The sequence below is a fragment of the Lutra lutra genome, chromosome 4 (assembly GCF_902655055.1).
Source record: "Lutra lutra chromosome 4, mLutLut1.2, whole genome shotgun sequence".
NCBI classification, from domain to species: domain Eukaryota; kingdom Metazoa; phylum Chordata; class Mammalia; order Carnivora; family Mustelidae; genus Lutra; species Lutra lutra.
In genome coordinates, this window is record NC_062281.1 from 104,049,741 (window position 1) to 104,075,680 (window position 25,940).

The window sequence follows — 25,940 nt, forward strand, 5'->3', positions numbered from 1 at the left end:
CTATTCCAAAGTCAAAATGAACTTTAAAAATTAAAATTTAAAAAAATTAAAAATTTCATAAATTAAGATAATCTCTATAATGCTATAGAAAATATTTACTGAAGAACATTTGTTTTAATATCACAGTCACAGAAGCTAAAATGATTTCGAGTCATCTAACATAGACCTCTCAAAATCTTTTGATTTCATAATCTAACAGTGCCGTAAAACTTGACATACACAGCACTTAGCAACAGTCTTGAAATTTAAGCTCCACTTTCATGTTCTCTTCCAATTTATGCTCATCTCCTTTCCCCTATCATGAGAAATGATTATTTGTGGATTGTTCAAAATCACCAAATACATATAATAAAGTCTATTATGAACTAAAATTAAAAATAAAAAGAGAAAGTACCTGAGACTCAAGTGGAATGAAGGAAATATTTATTTCTTTACATCTTCTTATTGACTTGGAACAAGAAGCTTTAATTTTGTTAAAGAGACTATCAGGGCAAACTGAGAGAGAGAAAAAAAAAATCAAAACATGTAACTCCATCTAAATTTTTACTCTTTTGAATAAATCATTTCAACATCCAAGAATATTTATTTTTTACATATAAATTAGTGACTTTTACAAAGTAATTTACTATGAGGATGAGATAATATGTAAATATTCTTCTTCCCTTTACAGAGCAGATATTCTAGCCAAGAGGGCAGTAATAGAAATTCCATTTTCTCCATTCATAGGCACCATAAGCTAAGATTATTTCCTTAAACTGCTGTTTACACAGTAAACTAAAATTATCAGGACAGAAAATCAGGTCCAAACCCACGACTTAATAAACTTTTACAGGACTTTCAGAACTTCTTAGGAATTTATACTACTTTTCTAAATCTGCCACTAAGTGCAACCATACCACACAAATTGTTAGTTTTTTTCCTTGTATGTATTACAAGAACTTCTCTAATGTCAGGAAATCCTGAGACTAATAAATTCTGGACCTTAGAGTCTATTCCTCCCAGACCCACCTTTAATCTAGGTTGGAACATAACCACTGGGTTCTAGAGTCTTTCAACATTATATTCTTTAGCCTTAAGTTTCCTTAAGTTAAGAGGCTTCACATTCATTAAATTTTATCAATTCCATAAACACGAATTTCTGTATAATAAAATTATTTAAAAGATAAATAGGATGGCATGATACTTTTAAAATGAAAACTACTACAGGCATAAAATAAATAATTACTTACAGGAAAAACAATATACTATTTAAAATGATGAATCTCTAATAGCACAGACCAAGGCTGCACTTAGATGAATGGCACTTTCATTTTGCAGTTTTATTATGTAAGGTATAACATAAAGCAGAATTATATGTGTTTCTAGACTTCTCTGTGATTCTTTAATTTAGCTGCTTTCTATTTGAACATATGGCATAGTAAGAGAAATGTGACAGATTCTCTCCATTAATATTTGCCAAACAGATGGCAATTTCCTCAGTATTCTCCCAAAGGGTCTTATTTTTGATTATATAATCAAATACCCAATTAAAACTTTAATTAAAAAAATTTTATCCTATCATCAGCATAAAATTTGGGGTATGGCCTTCACCACCAACCCCCTACCACTGTATACCAGCAAAACATGGCTAATTCAGAATTTAATTTTCTATCACCTTAAATGAATTAGAATATGATCTTATATCTTTAGATTCTTTCTAACCTAATTAGAATAAGCCAATAAATAGAAAATCATAGTATTATAATAGTATTATAAGAAATAACTAATAATTGATAGATTTTAAACAATGAAATAATACTTATACAAAGCTACTTACAGTCAGTGAAGTATATATATGCTGCTTTGTATTTGTTCTCAGATTTACTTGCAAAATCACGTAAAAAACAGTCTACAGACTTAAAAAAGGTTAGATGTTAATATACATATAATCAAATACTAAATTAAATATGCTAGGTGTTTGAAATAACCAAGATTCTTTTTTATAATAAAACAAAATCTTAACTTTCCAAAAGTTTACTTTATAAACTGATTTTTTTTAAATGCTATTTTGTCTAGCCAGTAATAGTGAAAAACCTAAGTAGTAAGGTAATATGTTATGAACAGAGTACTGTTTCGGCAATGAGAAGATCCAGGAACAAATCAGTGAAAGGGAAGCTAAACCCACACATAAGATTAGAAGGTAACAAATCAAGGAGTTGAGAAGCCAATGAACATAGAAAGGTTATCTACCAAGATAATGAAGTCACTGGCTATGACTGAAGTGGAGCTGAAGAGAGTTAACAGTGAGCTAGGAGTAAAATTGTCAAGGGATAATGAAAGACCCAGAGGTTGGGAAATGATTGCAAGGAGAAGGAATGGCAGGTAATACAATCTGGTAGTTCTTACATGCCTCAGTGCTGATAATTTTACTTATTTATTTAATTTTTTTTAGTGTTGGTAGTTTTAAAGATACAATGGTTTGGCAGCAAAAATGAAGAATTTAGAATTTAATGCTCTCTCCTCCATCTGTTCCGTTACCTCCTTCTGGAAGTCCTAGAACTATTTCTGTTAGATCTCATGGCTCTATCCAGCAAGTCTCTTATCTTTCCCCCATAATTTCCATGACTTTTTTTTTTCTGCTGAGATGTTCCATTTTTTTTTTTTTAAAGATTTTATTTATTTATTTGACAGAGAGAAATCACAAGTAGGCAGAGAGGCAGGCAGAGAGAGAGGAGGAAGCAGGCTTCCCGCTGAGCAGAAAGCCCGATGTGGGGCTCGAACCCAGGACCTGGGATCATGACCTGAGCCGAAGGCAGCGGCTTAACCCACTGAGCCACCCAGGCGCCCCGAGATGTTCCATTTTGATCTTCTAGGCTACTAATTCAAATTTCAATGATAATTATTCTTTTCTGCAATTAACTAACTGAGAAATCACATTTTTGAACTTCAGGAAGTTTTTGTTTTTGTTTTTGTTTTTTAATTTTATTTATTTATTTTTAAAGATTTTATTTATTTATTTGACAGAGAGAGATCACAAGCAGGCAGAGAGGCAGGCAGAGAGAGAGGAGGAAGCAGGCTCCCTGCTGAGCAGAGAGCCTGATGCGGGGCTCAATCCCAGGACCCTGAGATCATGAACTGAACCGAAGGCAGCAGCTTAACCCACTGAGCCACCCAGGCGCCCCGAACTTCAGGAAGTTTTTTATATGCTATACTAAACTCTCCTTATGCGTATTATTTTTCTGTTCAGGTCATCATTCTTCTCTCCAAGCAGCTATATTTTGTAAGGTGTGTATTCTCTTCATTCTTACTGAACTTCTCTCTGACAGCTTGACCCACTTAGATGTGTCAGTGCTTTCCTTTGTCAGTTCACTGGAGGCTTAGTTTGATTGTTGGAGAATTCTAAATAAAGGCAGTTCCACAAAAGGAGGAAGGCAAAAAGATTTCCCCTCTTGAGGGCTATAGGTATATAAGCAAACAAACCACCAGGGCTTCTCTTTTTCACCAACCAACCTTTCCCCTGGGGTCCAGAAAATCTCTTAAGAGCCAAACTCTTCTGAAATCTGTTATTTTATGACCCCTGGTTGGGAATACTCTGATGCTGGTCTCCAGGGGCTCACCTAGCCACTGAGGAAGGAAGTCTCTCACTAGGTTTCTCCACTAGTGCCCAATGAGCCTAAGCTCTCACTGGTACCCACATGGCTATAGGACACAGTAACTGACTAAACACTGAAACAGAAACTGGAGTTGGTTATAGTAGAAAAAAGAGCCACATTCAGGTATCATTTTCTCTGAGTCCTCTGCTCCTTTACTAAATACACAATTTTATATCCCCTTTCTGTCACTTAACAATAAAAATGAACAATTACCTAAAGCACTAAAATTTCCTAGAAATCTCATTTCCAATGGCCACATAGTCTTCCATACAATTATCTGTTAATGCTAAGAATTAGCGTTAGGATATAAAATGTCACTAAAACCTACTAGCAGCCAGGGGCACCTGGGTGGCTCAGTCAGTTAAGCATAACTCTTGGTTTTGGCTCAGGTTGTGATCTCAGGGTCCTAAAGTCAAGCCTCACATCAGGTTCCCTGTTCAGTGCAAAATCTGCTTGAGTTTCTCTCTCCCTCTCCCTCTGCCCCTCCTTCTCACTCTCTCTCTCTCTAAAATAAATACATGAATCTTTAAAAAAAGAAAAAACACCAGTAACCAATATGCAGAGACTAAACAGTGAATATCTGGTTTTCCTTCCTGCTGTCTAACAGAATCAGAAGAAATGAAACTGGAATTGCTAATGTAACATTCTGAGTTGGAATAACCCAAAGGACGTACTGGAAAATTCATTCTCAGATGTTGCAGAGAAAAAGGAATCTGGTATTTACTTAGATCTAAAAGTTTGGCTTTAGGTATGAGCTCAATCACTGATCATAAACTGAGATATTCCTTTGACATAAAAAATTTATTTACATACACGATTATATGCATATATACATGTGTGCATATGTATAAATAAATGTATGCCATAGAGAAATCACTAAGATAAAGGAGTAATCCAAGATTATTTCTTTTATGTACATTTCTGTCATCCCAAAAAATATGACTGCACAGGAACATCGCTGAGTAACAAATTACTCAAAGAAACTCTACTGTTTTATACAATTAAATTCTGCTTTCATATATGGGGGGAGGAGAGAGAATTCTTTCACTTATATATATATTCTCATTGAGAAGAGTGCAAATGAAACAATTTTCTAACATAGAAAAACTTTTCCTAAGCAAACTAGTTTATGGCACTATTTTTCTAATAAAGAATGTTTCATTTGAATTTTCTATGAGAAAATGAGGTCAATGGTAAATGATGAACATAACTTTTAAAGATTCAAAATACTCACCTTTGATGTCGGAGAGATAAAATAAAGAGCTTTCATTTGTCTGACAGGTTCTCGATTCTTATAAATATTCTCCACAACTAATAAAAAAAAGCAATTTTATAAAACCAAACACTGGAAACAATTTTAAAATAAGCTTTACTTCTTATTTATAATAGGGAAACACATTTACATATACTGGGTTTAACATTTTCTTTGGCTCCATCTAAAAATAAAAAAATCCCTAAAATGTAGGGATGCCCGAGTGACTCTCAGTCAGTTAGGCGTCCAACTTTTGATTTTGGCTCAGGTCATGATCTCAGGGTCTGGGGATTGAGCCCCACATAAGGCTCCATGCTCAGCACAGAGTCTACTTGTCCCTCTCCCTTCCGCTCTGCCACTTGTACCCTCTCTCTCTCTAAAATAAAAAAAGAAATAAAATCTTAAAAAAAAGTACCAAGGGGCGCCTGGGTGGCTCAGTGGGTTAAGCCGCTGCCTTCGGCTCAGGTCATGATCTCAGGGTCCTGGGATCGAGTCCCGCATCAGGCTCTCTGCTCAGCAGGGAGCCTGCTTCCCTCCCTCTCTCTCTCTCTCTGCCTGCCTCTCTATCTACTTGTGATCTCTCTGTCAAATAAATAAATAAATAAATCTTAAAAAAAAAAAAAAAAAAAGTACCAAAATGTACCTTCCCTAAAACGAAACTCTGGTCTAAGTGCTCATCATGAGAAAAAAAAGATAAAGCAGCTATTTCATAGTTGGGTCTACCAGCATAAGCAAGCAACATGCCATGAAGCAAGCAAGAAAAATACAGGAAAAATTAAAATACGTATTCCTTTTAAAAAATATTTTACTATAATAGCAATAGAATACCAGATATTAGGTTAAGCACTTAACATGAATTATCTGTTAAACCTTATAGTAAGTTTTATATAACAAACCTATAAGTTAAGTATTTTACAAATGAGGAAACTGAGGCTTGAAGTTGTTAAATAACTTGTCGAAGTTACACAGCTAGAAAGTAGAACAGGTAAGATTCCAACCCAGATCAGTTTGACTCCAGAATCCAAGTTTTAACTACTAATATTCTTCAAATAAACTCCTAATTAACTTATTCTTTTAAAACTATGCAATACTGATAAAGTATTTTTAATAATGAAATATCAAAATTTACTCAATTATAGTTTTATTATTGAAATTAAGAGGTTCATAAAATTAACTTATGTGAAACGAAGAAAATTTAGAACTAGTACACTCAAAATTGTCAAATTAACTGTTAAAGCTATATTAAAAAAAAAAAACCAAAAAACTGAAGTATCATTCCACAAATCAAGAAAACCATCTTTTAAGACTAAAGCTGTCAAGAGTCCCGGAAAGAATTAAAAAGATTAAACTTGGGGCACCTGGGTGGCTAAGTCAGTTGAGCATCCAACTCTTGATTTTGCCTTAGGTCATGATCTCAGGGTTATGGGATCAAGCCCTGTGTGGGGCTCCATGCTCAGTGGGGGGTATGCTTGAGACTCTCTCTCCCTCTGCCACCTCCAACTTGTATGCAAGCACACTCTCTCTAAATAAAATAAATAAATAAATAGGTACGCCTGGGTGGCTTAGTCTGTTAAATGTCTGCCTTTGGCTCAGATCATGATCCCAGGGTTTTGGGATGGAGTCCCGCAATAGGTTCCCTGCTCAGCGGGAAGTCTGCTTCTCCCTCTGCCTGCTGCTCACCCTGCTTGTGCTCTCTCTCTGACAAATAAAGAAAGAAAGGAAAGAAGAAGGAAAGAAAGATAGATAGATTATTCTGACAGGGAGATTACTCTGATAAGGAGGCTACTGTTGGGACTTCTCTGATAAATTTGGTGATTCATCTTTTTCCTCCCTACATTTATACTAGTTAAGTATAGGTTTATCATAGCTTCTATTAGGATGTCAAATAAGGTTTCCAAGGGTATATTTAGTTTTATCTCCAATCCCAACAATTGTAATTTCAACTTTAAAAGATTAAGGTTAGTTGGGCACCTGGGTAGCTCAGTGGGTTAAGCCTCTGCCTTTGGCTCAGGCCAGGGTCCTGGGATCAAGCCCCGAATCGGGCTCTCTGCTCAGCAGGGAGCCTGCTTCCCCCTCTCCCTCTGCCTGCCTCTCTACTTGTGATCGGTCTCTCTGTTAAATAAATAAATTAAAAATCTCAAAAAGAAAAAAAAAAGATTAAGGTTGGGGTACCTGGGTGGCACAGTCAGTTAAGCAACCAACTCTTGGTTTCAGCTTAGGTAGTGAACTTGGGGTCGTGAGATCAGGCCCTGAAACTGGTTTCACATTGAGTCTGCTTCAGATTCTCCCTCTCTTTCCCTCTGTCCCTTCTGCTTGTGCTCTTTCTCTCTCTCAAATAAATAAATTTTAAAAGAAAAAAAGAGATCAAGGTTAAATCTTATAAGCTTTTTATCGCTTAACCCTCAAAATGAAGTGTCTTACAGTCATCTTATGCTACATATATTATGTTTGGTGAGTAATGTACATGTTAAAATGTGAAAATACTATGATATGATTTAGAAAAGACTTTGAAAATACTCTTAAATATCTGGTTATTAATAGCACAAAGTGCTACTTCTTTAATTCCTGGAAAATGGATATCTATTAAGAGATTTTTTAAAAAGATTTTTATAATTATTCCTATAACAGTGACAAAGGAACAATCTAACTCCCAGTCTATTTTTTAAAAGGATTCTACTTAGCTTTACTCTTCATTGACGTAGCATCCTACATTCATTTTTTCTCATCAATTTTTAAAACTTCTAAGACACTACTGAATATTTTAACGAAACGACCTGAATGATGACAGAAAGTATGATCACTGAAACTGCAATGCCAAGTCTAATTGAGGGAATCTCAATTTGAGAGCCCATGTGGGACTCAAAAGGACTGTGCAAGTTTAAGTTGGTAGATATTATGATGATTAAACCAGAGCAAACCGAGATGACAACAGAGTTAGGAAGCAATGTGCTCCATGATAAACAGTCCTTATGAAATGCTTCTCAAAAAAAAAAAAAAAAAGCTTTCAGTGGTCAAATTATTAGAAAACTGAGTACTACACCTAAACCCAGGGGAATCCACATACCTGATAGCATATAAAAAAACCCTCTGGAAAGTCCCAAACTTACTTGGCAACAGAATCTTTTCCTTGAAGAGTATCTATGAACACTGAACATACAGAAAGAACAATGGTCTAGAAAAATTCAATAAAACCTTACAGTGCAAAATTGTTCTGTAGCTTCACAGCTTTTATTCACATTAACAAATGCTTCTCACTCTAGTTGCAAATCAGAATGACCTCTGGAAACTTAAAAAACTTCATGGCTTAATCAATATTACATTTGTCCAACAGTAGAAAAATCAAGGCTTTAATCTTCTAATTTCTAGTTGAGAGCTTTTTCCACTGAGAAGACCATAAATACCATAAAGACAAACAAATATATATTACAAATTATTTATTACAAATATATAATCAATAATAAAATATTATATGTTAAAGATCTGACATATAAATATCAAAATAAACATTATAAAAACTTTCAGATAATCCTCCTGTTGTACACAATGCTCAGGTTTTCTTGAAAATACTGGTGTAGGGGCATGTGGGTGGCTCAGTGGGTTAAGCCTCAGCCTTCAGCTCAGGTCATGATCTCAGGGTCCTGGGATCCAGCCCCGTATCGGGCTCTCTGCTCAGTGGGGAGCCTACTTCCCCTCTCTCTCTGCCTGTCTCTCTGCCTACCTGTGATCTCTCTCTGTCAAATAAATAAATAAAATTTAAAAAAAAGAAAAAAAAAAGAAAGAAAATACTGGTATACATTTGAACCTCACAAGTAGCAGTGACAGAGGGTACACATTCTACATTAAATTCCAAAATATAAAATAATTATATTTGACTTTTTAAAAATTTTATTTATTTGAGAGTGAGAGCTAGAGAGAGCGAGCATATACAGAGGGGAGAGGGAGAAGCAGACTTCCAGCTGGGCAGGGAACCCGACACAGGGCTCGATCCCAGAACCCTGGGATCATGACCTGAGCTAAAGGCAAATTACTTAATGAACTGAGCCACCCAGGCATCCCTATATTAAACTTTGAGCCTCAGTTTCCTCATTACCAGTGAGGGTATTTCAAATCTCTTTAAAGGGTTGTCATGGATCATACAAAACCATTATCAAATATATAAGAGTTAAAAATTTCAGTAACAAACAAACTTTAAGGCAACTGACTTAGTTTTGGTCAGGGGCACTGAATTATAATCTCAGCTGAAGAAAACTTCCAAGGGTTATTCTGAAGATCCACAGAGAAAAGAATGTCCAGTGAATAAAACATAACCCCCTCAGAAACACAATGACTAAATAAAATTTATTAATACTTCAAACTTCCCCAATCACAATAAAAAAAGTTTTGATGATGAGTATTGATAACACTTACCAGTTATACCCTCTGCTAGAAGATCTGTCATTTTGCAACATGATGCCAAAAGCTTAGTGGTAAAGTCATCTAAAAGCATGATCTTAAAATGAATATAAATTTAAAAAGTATAAGGACTTGATTGCCAAGAATTCACAAAACACAGAATACATTAAACCCACTCAAATATAGACCTTATATTACATAAAATGAAAATATTAGGACAGCAGGCAAAATTATCTCAACTCACCTTTTAACTTGTATGACCTGGAGATTTATTTTCTCAATATACATACATATAATATCATAATAAGTAAGCAAATAGAAACATTTCCATTTTGAAAAAGAGAACTTTATTTATTTTTGATAACTTGTTCATTTTAAATTTATCTTGTGTTTAACATCAAATTTTCTTAAAATTATAAAATTCCACTTCTGGAATAATAAATGTTCCAGGTGCTATTCTAATCATTTTACATGGATTAGTTCATTAGTCTTTACAACCACACCATGAGGTAATACTATCCCTATTTTATAAACATGGAACAGAGAGATCAAGTAATTTATCCAAGAAGTCACAGCTATCAAGTGGTGAAGCTGGGATCTGAACGCAATCAGTACAGTTCCAGACTACACCGTTACAGAAGTATAATAAGGACAGTATATTGATGTCCTCAATTAAAGGGCAAAATATGCAAATTTTACCTTCCATTCGCCTTCTTTCTTGCAGTCATCAAACACTGTTGCTTTTATCTCTGCCAAAAAAAAAAAATTTATGAATCTTAATCAACAGCTAGAAAAATAATAGAGTAACTACTCAAAAACAACTATATCAAAATCATTGGGAAAGTATCCAATTGAAAATCTGTTAACCTACATAAAAAGTATAGATACCTGTTAAATTCTAAGTAAAAATCCAGTTATTATTAATACCTAGCATTTATAAATTTATTTTTAGAGAGACAGCACGCATTCATACCCAACTGGGGGAGGGGCAGAGGAAAAGAGAACCTCAAGCAGACTCCCTCCTCACTCCCCCATGCCTGAGTGGGGGAACCCAACTGGGGACTCCATCCCATGACATTCAGATCAGACCTGAGCCAAAATAAAGATTGGGACACTCAACTGACGGAGCCACCCCGGTACCCCCTACTTATATTTAAATTGTAATATGTTTTTAAACTTTTGAGAATAAAAGTATTATGAAAGGGAGTCTGGGTCGCTTAGTTGGTTAAGTGACTGCCTTCAGCTCAAGTCACAATCCTTGAGTCCCAGGACTGAGTCCCACATTGGGCTCCCTGCTCAGCAGGGAGTCTGCTTCTCCCCCTGACCTCCCTCCTCTCACTCTCTCTCTCAAATAAATAAATAAAATCTTAAAAGAATAGTATTATGAAAGGTTAATATACTTAAGAATATATTTCAGTATGTAAATATATCTCGAAAATATTTCTGAAACTATTAACTGATTTGCCTTCTCCTATTCTACTTAAATCCCAAGTAAATAAGATGAAAACAAAACTCATAGGAAAATCCCATTGCTAAATTATATCTGACAATTGAAACTAGTTACTTTTCTTCCTGGTTTACTGCATTACAATTTTCAACAATTTATATTATAGCACTAGATACAAATATTCAGTCTTCATTTATAATCAATAAATATTTACAGGTTCCTTTCAATGAGATTCAAAATCTAAATATATTTTTTAAATTAGTTCACTGATTTATAAAAATTTTTTTTCTTATATATTAAATAATACATAGGCAATTCATACAAATATCTATTGTTCACTGCATAATAAGCAATTCCCCACATTTAATATTTTGTTAATTTTCAATTTTTTAAAAAAATATTTTATTTATTTATTTGAGAGACAGTGAATGAGAGATAGCATGAGAGGGGAGGTCAGAGGGAGAAACTTGTGGAGTTGAGAGCTCAATGCCGGACTCAATCCTGGGACTCCGGGATCATGACCTTAGCCAAAGGCAGTTCCTTAACCAACTGAGTCACCTAGGTGCCCAATTTTCAATTCTGAAAATAATAAGTGGTATGTAATAAATAAAATAGAATTAAAATATAAATTATAGTAACTTCTAATTTCACTAATTCCTGGTATGAGATGTTTATATAATTCATTTGAACTTTTCTAATTTCTATTTAAGTTAATGCTTGTAGAAATATACCATCAATTTTTGGCATCACATTAAAAAATGAAATATTCAAGCAGGGTGTATTTAATAAGGATTTACTAATGCTCATCATAAGAAGTGTGATCTGGAAGGTTTTACTGTAATTGGGAAGGCTTGAAAGTGTTAAGAAATACTAGTTAAGGTGCTTAGATATGTTTGCTAGGAAGATTATAATAATAAGTGAGAATAATGGCAAAAGCCTAGAATGTTGAATGCTAGTTTAAGCCTAAAGCACTGATTTCCTCTACTCTATAGGTAGAGATGAGGATCTTCTCAGGCAGAGTTCAGACACTAAAATATTATGCTACTTCCCTTTCTAAGCTTGCTTTTTTTCTATATACCTTAAGTTGAAAATCAAAGAAACAAATGCTCATGGAATTTATGATGGAGCAGACTGAAGAGTTCCCTTGGAAGAACTCATCTCATTATAATCTTTAGAACCTTAGAAACTACACTGTTTCTATACTGCAACTAGTTACATATCACTATTGAGCACTTAAAATTTGGCTAGCCCCTGAACTGGGATGTCCTGGAAGTATAAAACACACAACAGATTTCAAAGACGTAGTACAAAAAAAGAAATGGGGGGCGCCTGGGTGGCTCGGTGGGTTGGGCCTCTGCCTTCAGCTCAGGTCATGGTCTCATGGTCTCAGGGTCCTGGGATCGAGCCCCGAGTCGGGCTCTCTGCTCGGTGGGGAGCCTGCTTCTCCTTCTCTCTCTGCCTGCCTCTCTGCCTGCTTGTGATCTCTGTCAAATAAATAAATAAAAATTAAAAAAAAAAAAAAAGAAATGGAAAATATCATTAATTTTTAAATTTTTACATGTTTAAATAACATTTTAGAAATTTATTATTAAAATACTCTATCAATTTCTCTACTTTTCTTTAATGTGGCTATTAGAAAACTTTAAATTATTTACGTGGCTTGCATTCTATTTCTACTGGATAGTGTTGCCTTGGAATCCAAAGATACCTAGATAGTGTCAGCATCTTAAAAATAAACAATAAAGAAATAAGTAGCTTTGTGGACTAGAAATTAGGGGCATCCATGAAAAGTGATAGGATCACAGGTAAGGTATGTTTGGAAGGACATCAAAGGAAATCATATCAACTAACATTTACAGAACTAAGAAGGTATTTCCTCCAAATACTAATGAAAATTATATGACCTTACATATGTTTCTCTAGCACCCCAAATATGGATATATTGCAAAGATTCAATTCCTTCAGTCGGCTTGCTCTACTCTCTTCCTCAGAAACCTTATTAATTCTTAAAAGTTTCATCTATCACACCCACCCTTCACTTTTTTCCCAATATTATTGAGATGTAACTGACATAAAACACAACTTTAAGATACACAATGTGTTGACTTGATACACATATACTGTAATATAATTACAACTATAATGTTACTTAACATCTCCAACACCTCACATAATTACCATCCTTTTAGTTATTTTGGGAGGTGAGAACATTTAAGATCTATCTACCTTAGCAACTTTCAAGTATATAGTACAGTGTTGTTCTCTATAATCATACTATGTGCATTACATCCCCAGAACTTACTCATCTTCTCACTGTAAGTTTGTACTCTTTGACCAAGTTCTCCCCATATCCCGTAACCCCAGCAGTCCTTCTATTTTCTACAAATCTTATATCTTACCCTTCATATATCTTATCCTTCAATTATGCAATATAGGTTTAAGCTCCTATATGCCTCAAACTGAAATTATAGTTCCCTAAAAACTTCTCTATTGCTAAGACTTCTCCATTTCTAAGAGGTTTCATTGGCATTTTCTTAGTCAGTCTTTGGATATTTCCTCCGTTCCCCCATACCCAATAAAAAGGCAGTGTTGATTGTTTTTTCTGGCGACTGCCACTATCCCAACATTGCCTTGATTCTCATCATCTCTCACTGAACTACTGCAATAGTCTCCTACTTGGATTTCCTGCTTTCTACCTCCAACCCCTTTGCCAGTTCAATCCATTTTTTCCACACTGCTGTCAGTTATCTTCTTGAAGCACAATTTTCTGTTTACATCAAAGCCCCCCTCGAAATTTTCTCAAGCGTTCACTCCTGCCTACAGAATAAAATTTAGATTTTACTATTCAACATCCTCTAGCAAGTGGCCTCTGACTACTCTCTAAGTTGATTTTCCACCAGTCCAAATGCTACCCAAGTAACGACTTATCAATGCCAACCACCCTGCTTTGCTCATTCTTTCTCCTAAACGTAAAAGGAGATATATTTAAATATAATACCAAAGAGGAAATTAAAACTTTGAAGGGAAAAATGAGACTAGAGCTAATTTAGTGTGCATCAGCAATGTGGAAGGTATATTGTACAGCTAGCTTAAATCACAGAGAAACTATTAATAAACCTGGTGACAACACAAAAGAAACTGGTTTGTCCGGAAAATAGGAAATCATCTATGAATAACAGTTTTTAAGGAAACCAAAAAGCCTAGCAATGTGTAATTCATAAAGGAAGTAAGAGGGGAAAAATACCAGTACTAAAGACAATCTCAACAGGAACCTGGAAAAGGCACCCTTCCCTCTTTATCTGTTCTTATCTAAATCCAGATCTCAAATTCAGCTCCTTTTTCTGTGATTTATACCTATATATCTCCACCTGCTCACTAGATACCGCAACTTTTCACTTAACACTGTGTTCTGAACCTAAACTGCTTTTTCCCTCCAAAACTGTTCCTTCTCTTTCCCTTTACCAATAAACAGCATCATCTGCGGCCTAGTCTCCCAGACCTGAATCCTAGTCTAAGATGACTCTCCCCCAGCTTAAATCCTATTTATTCTATCTCCAGAATCTCTCTCATACTCTCCACCTGTTTTCTATCTCCTTTGCCACATTTGGCCTTCTTTCTTGGACCAACACTGTAACAGTGCCAGTCTCTTTGCCTCCCACTCCAATTTATCATCCTGTTCTAACATCTATGAGGGTTTTTCTCTAATAATCAGATTATTACAAAAATGGAATCAACATATATCCATTACTCTGTCACTTGCTTGTTTTCATTAAATATATGTTATAGATACCCTTTATACAGAATATAAACACACAGATACAAATACTTCTTTTTGATAGCTACATTACATTCCTTACTACAGGCACACCATAATTTATTCAACTATTCTCCTATATGACAGGTAGTCATCCTGTTTCATTTTTGCCACTATAATGTTGCAATGAAGATCTTTATACATATATCTTTTTTTTCTTAAGACTTTATTTATTTGAGGGCATCTCAGTTGATTAAGCATCTGCCTTTAGCTCAGGTCATGATTTTAGGGTTCTGGAACTGACTCCCACGTTGGGCTCCCTGCTTGGCAGGGAGTCTGCTTCTCCCTCTATCCCTACCCCTGCTGTGTACTCCTTCTCTCTCTTCTCTCATGCTCTCTCTCAAATAAATAAAATCTTAAAAAAAAAAAAAAAAGACTTTATTTAAGTGTGAGAGAGTGAGAGAAGGCAGAGAGAGTACATGTACTAGAGGGGGGAGGGGCACAGGGACAAGGACATTCCCCAGTGAGCAGAGAGTCCATCTCAGGGATCCATCCCACAACTCTGAGATTATGACCCGAGCCAAAGTCAGATGCTTAACCAAATGAACCACCCAGGTACCCCTATACATATATCTTTATTTACCATTATTTTTATTTCTGAAGGTGAGGCTCTGTAAGAGACTGTTGGCATCAAAAGATATGTGTCTCTTATTTTACTGTATGTTGCCAAATGCTTTCTTAAAAGTTTTTAACCATTCACATTCCCACCAGCAAGCTTCCCAATTACAGCATGATTATCAGTCTGATGGGTCAAAGAAAGAAACTGGTTTTGATTTGCATTTCCACTAAAAACAATCAATTCAATGTCCCAAACTTCAAATCACCTGTCTACATCCTTTATTGCTCTATTGAGTCATTATCTTCTCCTTATCAATTTGCAGATACTCTATATATTAACCCTTTCTTCCTACGCATGGTATTTTCTTCTAATCTGTAGTTTAGCTGGTGTCTTCTACGGTATAGGGATTTACAATTTTTACTTAAGTTTTTTTTTTTAATGGGATGTGGGTTACCAGATAGCTTTTTTTTTTAAAGATTTTATTTATTATTTGACAGAGATCACAAGCAGGCAGAGAGGCAGGCAGAGAGAAAGGAGGAAGCAGTCTCAGTGCTGAGCAGAGAGCCAGCCCATCCAGGTGCCCCAATAGATTTTTTATTTTATTTTTTTTTAAAGATTTATTTATTTATTTATTTGTCAGAGAGAGAGAGAGAGAGAGAGAGAGCGAGCGAGCGAGCACAGGCAGACAGAATGGCAGGCAGAGGGAGAAGCAGGCTCCCTGCTGAGTAAGGAGCCCGATGTGGGACTCAATCCCAGGACGCTGGGATCATGACCTGAGCCGAAAGCAGCTGCTTAACCAACTGAGCCACCCAGGCGTCCTAGATTTTTTTTTTTTAAATCTAACTCATGATAGCCTATATTTTCTCCACATTTTGCTGTTTTACATTTTATACTTTAGATCTTTAATACATATGGAATTCATTTTAACTTGCTAACATTGGACTAAAATCATGCCTAAGTAAATAAACAAGGAGCAAAGAATCATGGTAAGCAGATGTCAGAGCAAAATGCCTTAAGACACAAATGATTTGTAAAATGTCATTAAATAATGAAAACCTAATATTAAATATTTATGACCTAAACAAAACAACATAAAAGAAAACTATGGGATAAAAGAAAACTATGAGGAATCCAAATGGACAGGATGGCTGGGTGGCTCAGTTAGTTAAATGTCTGTCTGCCGGGGCGCCTGGGTGGCTCAGTGGGTTAGGCCTCTGCCTTCTGCTCAGGTTGTGGTCTCGGGGTCCTGGGATCGAGCCCCGCGTCGGGCTCTCTGCTCGGCGGGGAGCCTGCTTCCCCCCCATCTCTGCCTGCCTCTTCTCTGCCTACTTGTGATTTCTCTCTCTGTCAAATAAATAAATAAAATCTTTAAGAAAAAAAAAAAAAGTCTGTCTGCCTTTGGCTCAGGTCATGATCCTGGGTCCAGGATAGAGTCCACATGGGGCTCCCTGCTCTGTGGGAAGCCTGCTTCTCCCCCTACCTATTGCTCCCCCTGCTTGTGTGCACATACGCTCTCTCTCTCTGACAAATAAATAAATAAATCTTTTTTTTTTTTTTTTTTGTGGACAGAGAGTGAGACACAGCAAGAGAGGGAACACAAGCAGTGGGAGTGGGAGAGGGAGAAGCAGGCTTCCCACCAGGCAGGGAGCCCAATGCGGAGCTCGATCCCAGATCATGACCTGAGCCAAAGGCATATGCTTAATGACTGAGCCACCCAGGCACCCCAAAAAAATAAATCTTAAAAACAAACCAAAAAAAAGGAATGCAAACGGAAACAAAGAAAATATAACAAAGTGAAGATCTAAAAAACGAAATCATAAAGAATTTAAGCTGAAAAATCTTAAAGAACATGTAGTCCAAACTCCTCATTCTTTAAGCTCTGAAAGTTAAATATAATCTGGAATGAAAATCAAGTTTCCCAACTCTTAGTCCAATGAGAAGAAATAATAAACCAGTCTTTTATAAGTAATGCATAATGACAGTGTGTTTGAAAAATCAAAAAGAGGGGCGCCTGGGTGGCTCAGTGGGTTAAAGCCTCTGCCTTCAGCCCAGGTCATGATCCCGGAGTCCTGGGATCGAGCCCCACATCGGGCTCTCTGCTCAGCGGGTAGCCTGCTTCCCTCTCCCTCTCTGCCTGCCTCTCTGCCTACTTGTGATCTCTGTCTGTCAAATAAATAAATAAAAAATCTTAAAAAAAAAAATTAAAAAAAAAAAAAGAAATGTACATTCTCAAAAAACTTTTATACATGTTACTAATTCCCAATTAGGATTCCAACAGATTCTGCTGAACTGTGGCCCAAGTTATTTAGTGAATAGGTAAGAATCTTTTTTTTTTTAAAGTAGGCTCCAGGCCCAGTATGGAGCCAAACAGAGGGCTTAAACTCAAGTCCCTCAGATGAAGACCTGAGTGAGCTGAGTTCAAGAGTCAGATGCTTAACTGACTGAGCCACCTGGGCATCTCAGGTAAGAATCTTTATAAAGGTAAATCCAGGAGCCCGGGGCAGGAACAAATGCAATACTCATTATTAGTCAGTTGAATGCACAGACTAAACCGCACATGGGAAAAACCAATTAGGGCTTAAGGCACACTGTTTAAAAATTGTATGAAAGTAGAATATATGAAAACTGAGGACTACTTTAAGACCAACTAAACGTATACAAAGGCAACTATTAAAGCACTAATATTTCCAGGCAGGGACTTAGTAAATTCTGTATTTCTGTAAAGAAAATACTTAACAATGTAAGGTCTGGAGGGTTTCTCTCTTAAACATAAAGGTGTGAAGATAAAAAGCTACTGTTACAAAATTATTTAATGGTAATACAAGTCAGAATAGTAAAGTAGTTATTCTGGAGAAGAGGGTAGGATTTGGACTGGGAAGAGTTATGGGGTACTTGGAAGCATTTTGTATCTTGATCTGGGTGGCAGTTACATGGATAAAAATCCATTCAGCTGTCAATTTAGCATTAGCACACTTAACTAAATGCTTAATGAAATCTTAGTTATTTCCCTTCAAAACAGAAACAAGAAAACTTCCTTTCAGCATTGTTCCAACAGAATCTCAAAAATGCTAGACACTGATTTTTTTTTAGCTAATGACTGATATCTGAAAGAGGAAAAAAAACCTTCCTTTTTAATGATTCCTCACTGCCTAATGTCTAAACGATTTAGCTCCAACCTACCTTTTGGTCTTCATCACCCTATTACTTGCAATAAATACTCCATATTCAAAAGAAATCGTTGCCTCTCGCATAAAAACTGTACTTTTCGTATTGGGCCCTGGCTCAGATTTCCCTCTGTCTGGCAAAATCCTACCACATTTCAATTGCCCTTCCTCTCTGGAGTCCTCCTTGATCCACTTCCAGAAGGGCAATGATTCCTTTTTTTTTTGTTCTTTCATGAAACATTTTGCATTGCTAATACAGCACATGCTACTTGTGTGTCATCAACCTCCCATTGAACTGTGAATTCCAGGAAGCCAAGATATATATGCACTTAAGATAGTGTGCAGCATACTCAATTAATACTGATTTTAAAAAATACATGACTGTGCAAATATCCGAAAATTAAAATAAAATTTTGCTCGACGAGATAAAGTTAAAATGACCAGAATGAAAAAATATATAAAACAAAAATAATTGATTAAAGCAAAAATATATTTTATATGTGATTATATTTGAATGGAAAATTTGTAGAAGAATTTGTAAGAAACCTAAGAGTGGTTGTATCTGGAGAGGGAGGCTGGGACAATCTTCTGCTACCAAAATTGTTTTGCCACATCAAGGTATTTAGACACTTAAAAATGTTAATAGCAAAGATTATGAAAGAGCATGGAAAATGCCATGTTGATGTTAGGTACTTAAAAAAATGAATCACACCTGGTGATTCACAGACCTGTACCCCTGGGGCTAATAATACATTATATGTTAATTAAAAAATTAGAAATTAAAAAAAATGAGTCACATTTTTTAATATAAGGACTAAAAAAAGGAAAATGTGAAAAAGGGGAAAAGCTTATGATTAAACATATAAAAGACTGCCTTAAACACATTCTGATTACTTTTATCTGTAATTTTTCTAGAGCAACTTTCTCTTAACATTTCCTATAAAACATGTGCTAAGAATCACAGACATCAGACTACTACTTACAGACAAGAAAAAAAAGACTGCGATGAGGAAAAAAAAAGCCACAGGTGACTTGAGCTTGCTTTGTTTTGTTGCTTTATTTTTTAAATTGATTCATCAAATTTTTATTTAAAACCTTTCATCAGTGATTTTTTTTTTTTTTTTTTTTTTGCTAGTGCTTTCCTATAGCAAAAAGTGGCAATTGAGCAATACCAACCACTAGAAACTTACGCTGATTTTAGGTATGGAAATTAGTTTTGCAAATAACTATAGCCTTTGCACTCAAAATAGTAAAGCTTTTTTTAAAAAAGTGTTTTTAGGGGGCACCTGGGTGGCTCAGTGGATTAAGCCTCTGCCTTCAGCTCAGGTCATTATCTCAGGGTCCTAGGATCGAGCCCTGAATCAAGTGCTGCATCTGCAGAGAGCCCGATTCCCCTTCTCTCTCTCTGCCTACTTGTGATCTCTCTCTCGTGTCAAATAAATAAATAAAATCTTAAAAAAAAAGAAAAAGAATTCCATCAGAAAGGATGAATACCCAACTTTTGTAGCAACATGGATGGGACTGGAAGAGATGATGCTGAGTGAAATAAGTCAAGCAGAGAGAGTCAATTATCATATGGTTTCACTTATTTGTGGAGCATAACAAATAGCATGGAGGACAAGGGGAGATGGAGAGGAGAAGGGAGTTGAGGGAAATTGGAAGGGGAGGTGAACCATGAGAGACTATGGACTCTGAAAAACAATCTGAGGGTTTTGAAGGGGTGGGGGGTGGGAGGTTGGGGGAACCAGGTGGTGGGTATTGGAGAGGGCACAGATTGCATGGAGCACTGGGTGTGGTGCAAAAACAATGAATACTGTTATGCTGAAAATAAATTAAAAAAAAACAAAAAAAAATAAAATAAAAAGCTTATCAAGACACATTAGGCAGTAGTGAAAAGTGCCATTTGAGAAGGATACTTCAAATGCTACAGAAATGTAAGAGGCTGGGTTAAGAAGCCACTATGGAGATAGCAGCCCCATTTGAGCCAAGATTTAAAGGCTAGCTAAAATTTGGACGGGTGAAGAACAGGCATAAGGGAAGCATTCTGAACAGAAATTGGCATAAAGATGGAGAAGATTTCAAGAAGACTCAACAGTATAGACTAGTTGAACATCAAGATCATACAAAGAAAAGGTAGAAAATAAGGTAGGTTAAGGTCAGGTTATAAGTCTTCAAAAGCAGACTAAGTATTTGAAATCATTTCTAGACAACTGGAGGGGCTCTCTCCGCAGGTCTTCAAACAGGAGATCAGCATGATCACAGCACTGCACTGTAACAAGAAAATTATTCTGGCAGCTATTGGCCAGTTAGGCTACGAGCAAGGGCTTGGAGGGTTAGTAAGGAGGCGGAGGCTATAGCAATAAACTGGGCATGAGATAAGGCTCTGAACTAAGGCTTAAATTGAACACTACAGAAATTCACAGACACATGACATGTTAACTCTGCAGCCAGAAGGATCTGGGTGTGAATACTAAGTCATATTTAATAGCTCTATCAGGTATCTAAAAAAGAGCTTTATTGAGATATAATTTGCGTACCATACAATTCACCCAAGGTGTACAATTAAACAGCTTTCAGTATATTCAGAGTTGGGCATCCACCACCATAATCAATTTTATAACCTTTTCATTACTCCAAAAGGAAACCCTCCCCTTAGCCATTATCCCTGAATCACACCATCTTCTCCTCCCCCCAGATGTACACAACTGCTAATCTACTTTCTGTCTCCAATTTTGGACATTTAATGTAAACAGAGTCATACAACATGTGGTTATTTGTGAATGGCTTCTTTCATCTGGCACAACTTTTTCAAGATTCATCAATACTGTAGCATCTATCAGTAGTTCATTACTTTTTATTAATAGTTCGTTGTAGGGACATACCGCTTATTATTTATCTATTCATCAATCCATAGGTATTTGGGTTGATTATTTTGGTTATTATGAATAATACCGCTATGATAATATGATACAGCTATGATAATATTTTAGTATCTATGAAATAAAGATATGTATGTATTTTAACATCTATGAAATAAAGATAATCATTCTTACCAAATTTTAATAGATGTAAAAAATAATGCCTGGTACAGAATAAATCTTCAAGAAATATTAGTTTCCTTCTCCCTACATTTTGGGTAATTTGAAGGTTATTTAGCTTTCTACCATGACGCAACTAGCAAATCTAGCTAGATCAATCTAGCAAAACCAAAAGAGTAGGATTCTCCTACCTCTTAGGAGGAGATTCCTTCATCATTTCTTACAGACTCTATTCTCTTTTGCTAACAGAACTCAGAGTCCCTCTTCGGTCTCTGTCTTTCTACTTTACTCTCTATATGTTGAATGAATGTCATCTTGTTTTTTAGTTATGTTTCTATTTACACAAAGATTCAAATAATTGTTTTTTAACCCTGACATTTCTTTCCTTCCTTTCAGTCTCCCATCTTATCTTGCACTCCATCTTACATCCTGGTGCAACCTCAAGTTAACAGAACTAGACGGAAATTTTGTTATCTCTAAACTCTACCTCTTGCCCAGTTTCCACACTATCAAAACGGATGTTACTGTCATTAACTGTTTTTTCTTATAAATGCTGATGTTAAAGATCATATATAGCTTGGCAATTATTTTTACAATGCAATTCACTACCACTTTCATGTATATGCACTTACATACCACTGTGATTGAAAAATAGTACCAAATCTTAAGTCACCCATGCAAATCTTAAAAAACAGAATGCCAACCTTATAATTATCAAATTTTAAAAAACATGTTATCATAACTTAGTTTCCCCCTTCTATTTATAGAGTGATTTTAAGTATCTAGTATGTTCAGCAATATGCCAGTTACTGATTTGGAGTTTTAATTTTATACAAGGAACTCTGTAACTCCCAGAATTTTGTTAAGTCATTTCTATCCTTTGCTTAACAAACCAGAGTCAGAAATACTAATTAGATGTTACTCCTTTTCCACTACTAGGCCATAATTAATTTGAACTCACAAGCCAAACAATGATGGTTCTTCCTGTTTTCTGGTTTTATTCCTTCTCTAACCTGTCAGACCTAGCTTTGGAGTGATTTTTATGAAATCGTAGATGATAAGGCAGAAGAGCAGAACATCAGTACCTAACAAGCAGTAGTACAGTCGGAACAGCAGGGAGTGGCCCAGAGAGTGTAGAGAGAGAAGGTGCAGCTTTTGCTCCGACATTTAATCATTCAAATTGTTCCTTCTCCAGAACTCTTTAGAAAGTGGGCTCCTCTAGGAATACGGAAGAAGGGTCTATTTACAGAAAGGTTTCGTTTTTCTTTTAGAGGACCGAAAAGTGTAGTTCTAAAACCCTGCTTGGTACTAAAACGAAGATGCCGAATAAGCAGTCTTCGGAAACAAGTGTGGGGAGAAGGGGAGGGGCGGGTTACAGAAACACAGTGCAGATTGTCCCGGGTGGAGAAACATCACCGACTGGTGGGGCTCCGGGGGTAGCAGAGGAGCGCTGGGAGCCCCGCCGAGGATAGGCACAAGGGCCGCGCGAGAAAAAGCCAGGCTGGGGGCCGCTCACCTAGGGCAAGGCTTCGGGGCCAAAGCGAGGCCGAGGCGAGGCGGTGCCCCATGAGAGGGAGAAGGCCACTCGCTCCCGCACCCCGCCCATTCTGGTGCTGGCAAGAAATAGGGGTAGGAAGGAAAGCAGGAAAAAGTCCTAGCAGGGACGCTGGTCCCAAAGCAACAAGTGCCCGCGGCGGCTCCCTAAGAGACAGACTGCTGGTCCGGGGCAGGAAAGCAAGGCCCAGTGTGGCGGCCTCCTGGCCTTCCCACGCTCAGCCCCTGCCCCACCGCACTCACTCTGCCACACGACGCTCTTCAGCCCCCGTTCCGTCACCGACGGCGCCATCTTCCAAACACTGTAGAAGAGCGGCGGCCGCCTCCCGCTCGCAACCTACTTTACCAGGGCGAAAGCAGCTCTGTGGCCCTGCCCCCACTGACTGGCCGCGCCCTCCGGTGATGGCACGCGCGACTGCAAGGGGATTCCCTCCCACTCCTGGACCGAGGCTGCGCAGTGAGGGTGGACTCGGCTGGGGCAGTCGTGCGCCCCCTAACGGGAGGCTCCATTAGCAGAAATTCATCGACCTTTGAGGTCAAAAAGCAAAATTGTTCCTGTGAGTTGAGAGATAAGGCGATGTAAGAAATTCCGAATTCACGCATACAGTAGTTGAAGAAGTACTTCCCTCTCTTTGCAAAAGAAGTCTCCACTTCGCGAAGCAATTCATAATACACTTTACTCAATAGACAGCTCAACTACCGAAGAGAAAATTTATCCCTTACTTATTTTATTCATTTTTCAAGGACGTAATAATTGTGTAGAACTCTGAGGTCCCCTCCAGTGTGTCCCTAACTATGCAAGACTTCCAGGGCACTCAAATAAATGAAAAACCCACTTCCGAAGAATTTTAAATCTCCTTTGAGACCTCCATTATTGGCATGTTGAAGGTAGTCAAAGGTTGATTGAAAAAATGAATGTCTTGGGATGCTGGGTGGCTCAGTGGATTAAGCCTCTGCCTTAGGCTCAGGTCATGATCTTAGGGTTCTGGGATAGAGTCCTGCTGCCCCTGCTTTTGCGCGTGGGTGTGTGCTCTCTCGACAGTTACGAAATTTCTCTTAAAGAAATTTTTGGGGGCGCCTGGGTGGCTCAGTGGGTTAAGCCGCTGCCTTCGGCTGGGGTCATGATCTCAGGGTCCTGGGATCGAGTCCCGCATCGGGCTCTCTGCTCGGCGGGAAGCCTGCTTCCCTCTCTCTCTTTCTCTCTCTCTGCCTTCCTCTCCGTCTACTTGTGATCTCTCTCTGTCAAATAAATAAATAAAATCTTTAAAAAAAAAAAAAGAAATTTTTGGCAGAGAGCTATTTCCTGAGAGGGTGCTTTGGAGGTGAAATCAAAGTAATCAATCACAAAATAAGTCAGTTTAGTTGCTGAGAGCCCCATCTGTGACATAACAATCATATACATTGTCAGGAAGTAGACTTTCCTGCAGATTTGCAAAGAACCAATAGTCTTAATAGGAAAGTGGAAATGGTTAGTTACTATACTCGTAATAATAATGGCTAATATTTACTGAGTGCTATTATATGCAAGGGATCATGGTAAGTGGATTATCTCACTGATCCTCAAAGCAACCCTTAAAGACAAGGAAACATACTCTGCTTGTGGTAGAGTGGGGACTAGGATAAGGCATAAGTTACACAGAAAGCAGTAGAGTAGTCTATGGGATAATTTGCAATATATGCTCTGTAGGAGAGAAAAGGAGAAGGAAGAATAAAAGCAGCCATAAAATGGGTTCAAGCACACCCTGTGGTGTTAATGGTTTTTCCATTCATGGCTTATATGGGAATGGAAGCTGGAACCCTGGCCTCTTTTAAACCTACTTTAAATGGACTCAGTTGCTCAGGATCTTAAACAAATGAACACATCATTTCCCTCTCCCTTTTCAATTGAAAATCAGATTCTGCTGAGTATAGGAGGTGGAGCCTCAAGCCAAAAGAGAAAGACATGACAGTGCAGACTCACCCTTTTGAAATGGAGCTTCTTGCCCTAGAGAGTCAAACCAAAACAGAGAAGTGAGGGGGGTGAAGTGTCTCCAGGTGCCAGGGAATGACACAGAAAGGCCCTCTGGGGTTGGAAGTTTGACTTGGATCACATGGGATACAGCTGTAGCTCATGCCCCTGAAGGCTACATTCCAAGGTGGCAGAGTGTTACAGTGGAACAAATGTGTGCCTTAGCCTAAAATCCTGGCTCTGCCTCTTAGTAGCAGTGTGACTTCAAACACCTCAGTTTCATTGCATTTATGTGTTACAAATATGATAAAACCTCACACAGCCCAACGAGATGAAAGCACTTATTGGCATTTTACAGATGTGAAAACTGAGATTCAGAAGTTAAATAAATCATGTAAGCCCTCAGAATGGCTCCAAGATGATTGCCTTTTCTGTTGTACTGTATTGTATAACCTCCCTCGTTCCCCCAATTTTATATAAGCTCCCTGAGCTATCTGTCTTTCCTAGTTTGTTTGCCTAGGCAAATTGAACAAGGAATTTGAGTCTCCTGAACATGACAAGGCAGAATGCAGGGTAAAATCCAACAACACTGGTCAGAGGTGAAATATCTGTGTATGATGTTTTGAAAGAATTTGAAAGAAGAAAAATAATCAAAATAACAAGGGCTGAACATAAAAGCTCTTGAGTTAGGGCAACTCACTAACTCACCATCTTATTTCCAGGTCTTCTTCCTTAATAACTGGTCACTTAATCATGATAATCCAGAGAAATAGTCTCCAAAAAATATCATGGATTAGTAGGTCTCATCAATGCTACATATTTATGTGGCCCCGTGATAATTTGTGTTTCAACTGGTTAGCTGTGTAAACATGAGTGAGTTACTTGACATTTCTGAGTCTTATATCCCTTGTCTGTATAAAAGACTAATGTTATCTAGCTCATAAGGTTGTTCTGAGAATGAACTGAGTATGTGGAAAGCACCTAGAAGCACATGGTATGTGCTACACCCATGTTTTGGTTTTATATAAGTTCACCCAATGTGGACTATCTTGTCTTCTATAGAATTCTGACCAAAACAGCCCAGCCTCAGATGCCTCAGTAAAGTAGATGGCCATTTCCTTTTCTGTGTCCTGGTATTCA

At 37.2% G+C, this 25,940-nt stretch overlaps 1 protein-coding gene across 2 annotated transcripts in view; it reads right to left on the reverse strand.

Annotated features, from left to right (window-relative positions):
* The window catches only part of STXBP3 (syntaxin binding protein 3), a 56,151-nt gene extending 32,901 nt beyond the window's left edge, over window positions 1–23,250 (reverse strand). The window contains exons 1-6 of one of the 2 annotated variants that reach the window (XM_047726488.1): window positions 23,096–23,250; window positions 9,976–10,025; window positions 9,292–9,373; window positions 4,867–4,943; window positions 1,817–1,895; window positions 395–495 (exon numbers count right to left, since the gene is read on the reverse strand). In XM_047726488.1, coding sequence (XP_047582444.1) covers window positions 395–495; window positions 1,817–1,895; window positions 4,867–4,943; window positions 9,292–9,373; window positions 9,976–10,025; window positions 23,096–23,144 — 438 coding nt within the window. In that variant the 5' untranslated portion in view covers window positions 23,145–23,250. Of the gene's footprint in view, window positions 1–394; window positions 496–1,816; window positions 1,896–4,866; window positions 4,944–9,291; window positions 9,374–9,975; window positions 10,026–22,383; window positions 22,481–23,095 lie in introns of those variants that run through there. The other variant, XM_047726487.1, reaches the window with a different exon arrangement.
* Window positions 23,251–25,940: the final 2,690 nt, after the last annotated feature.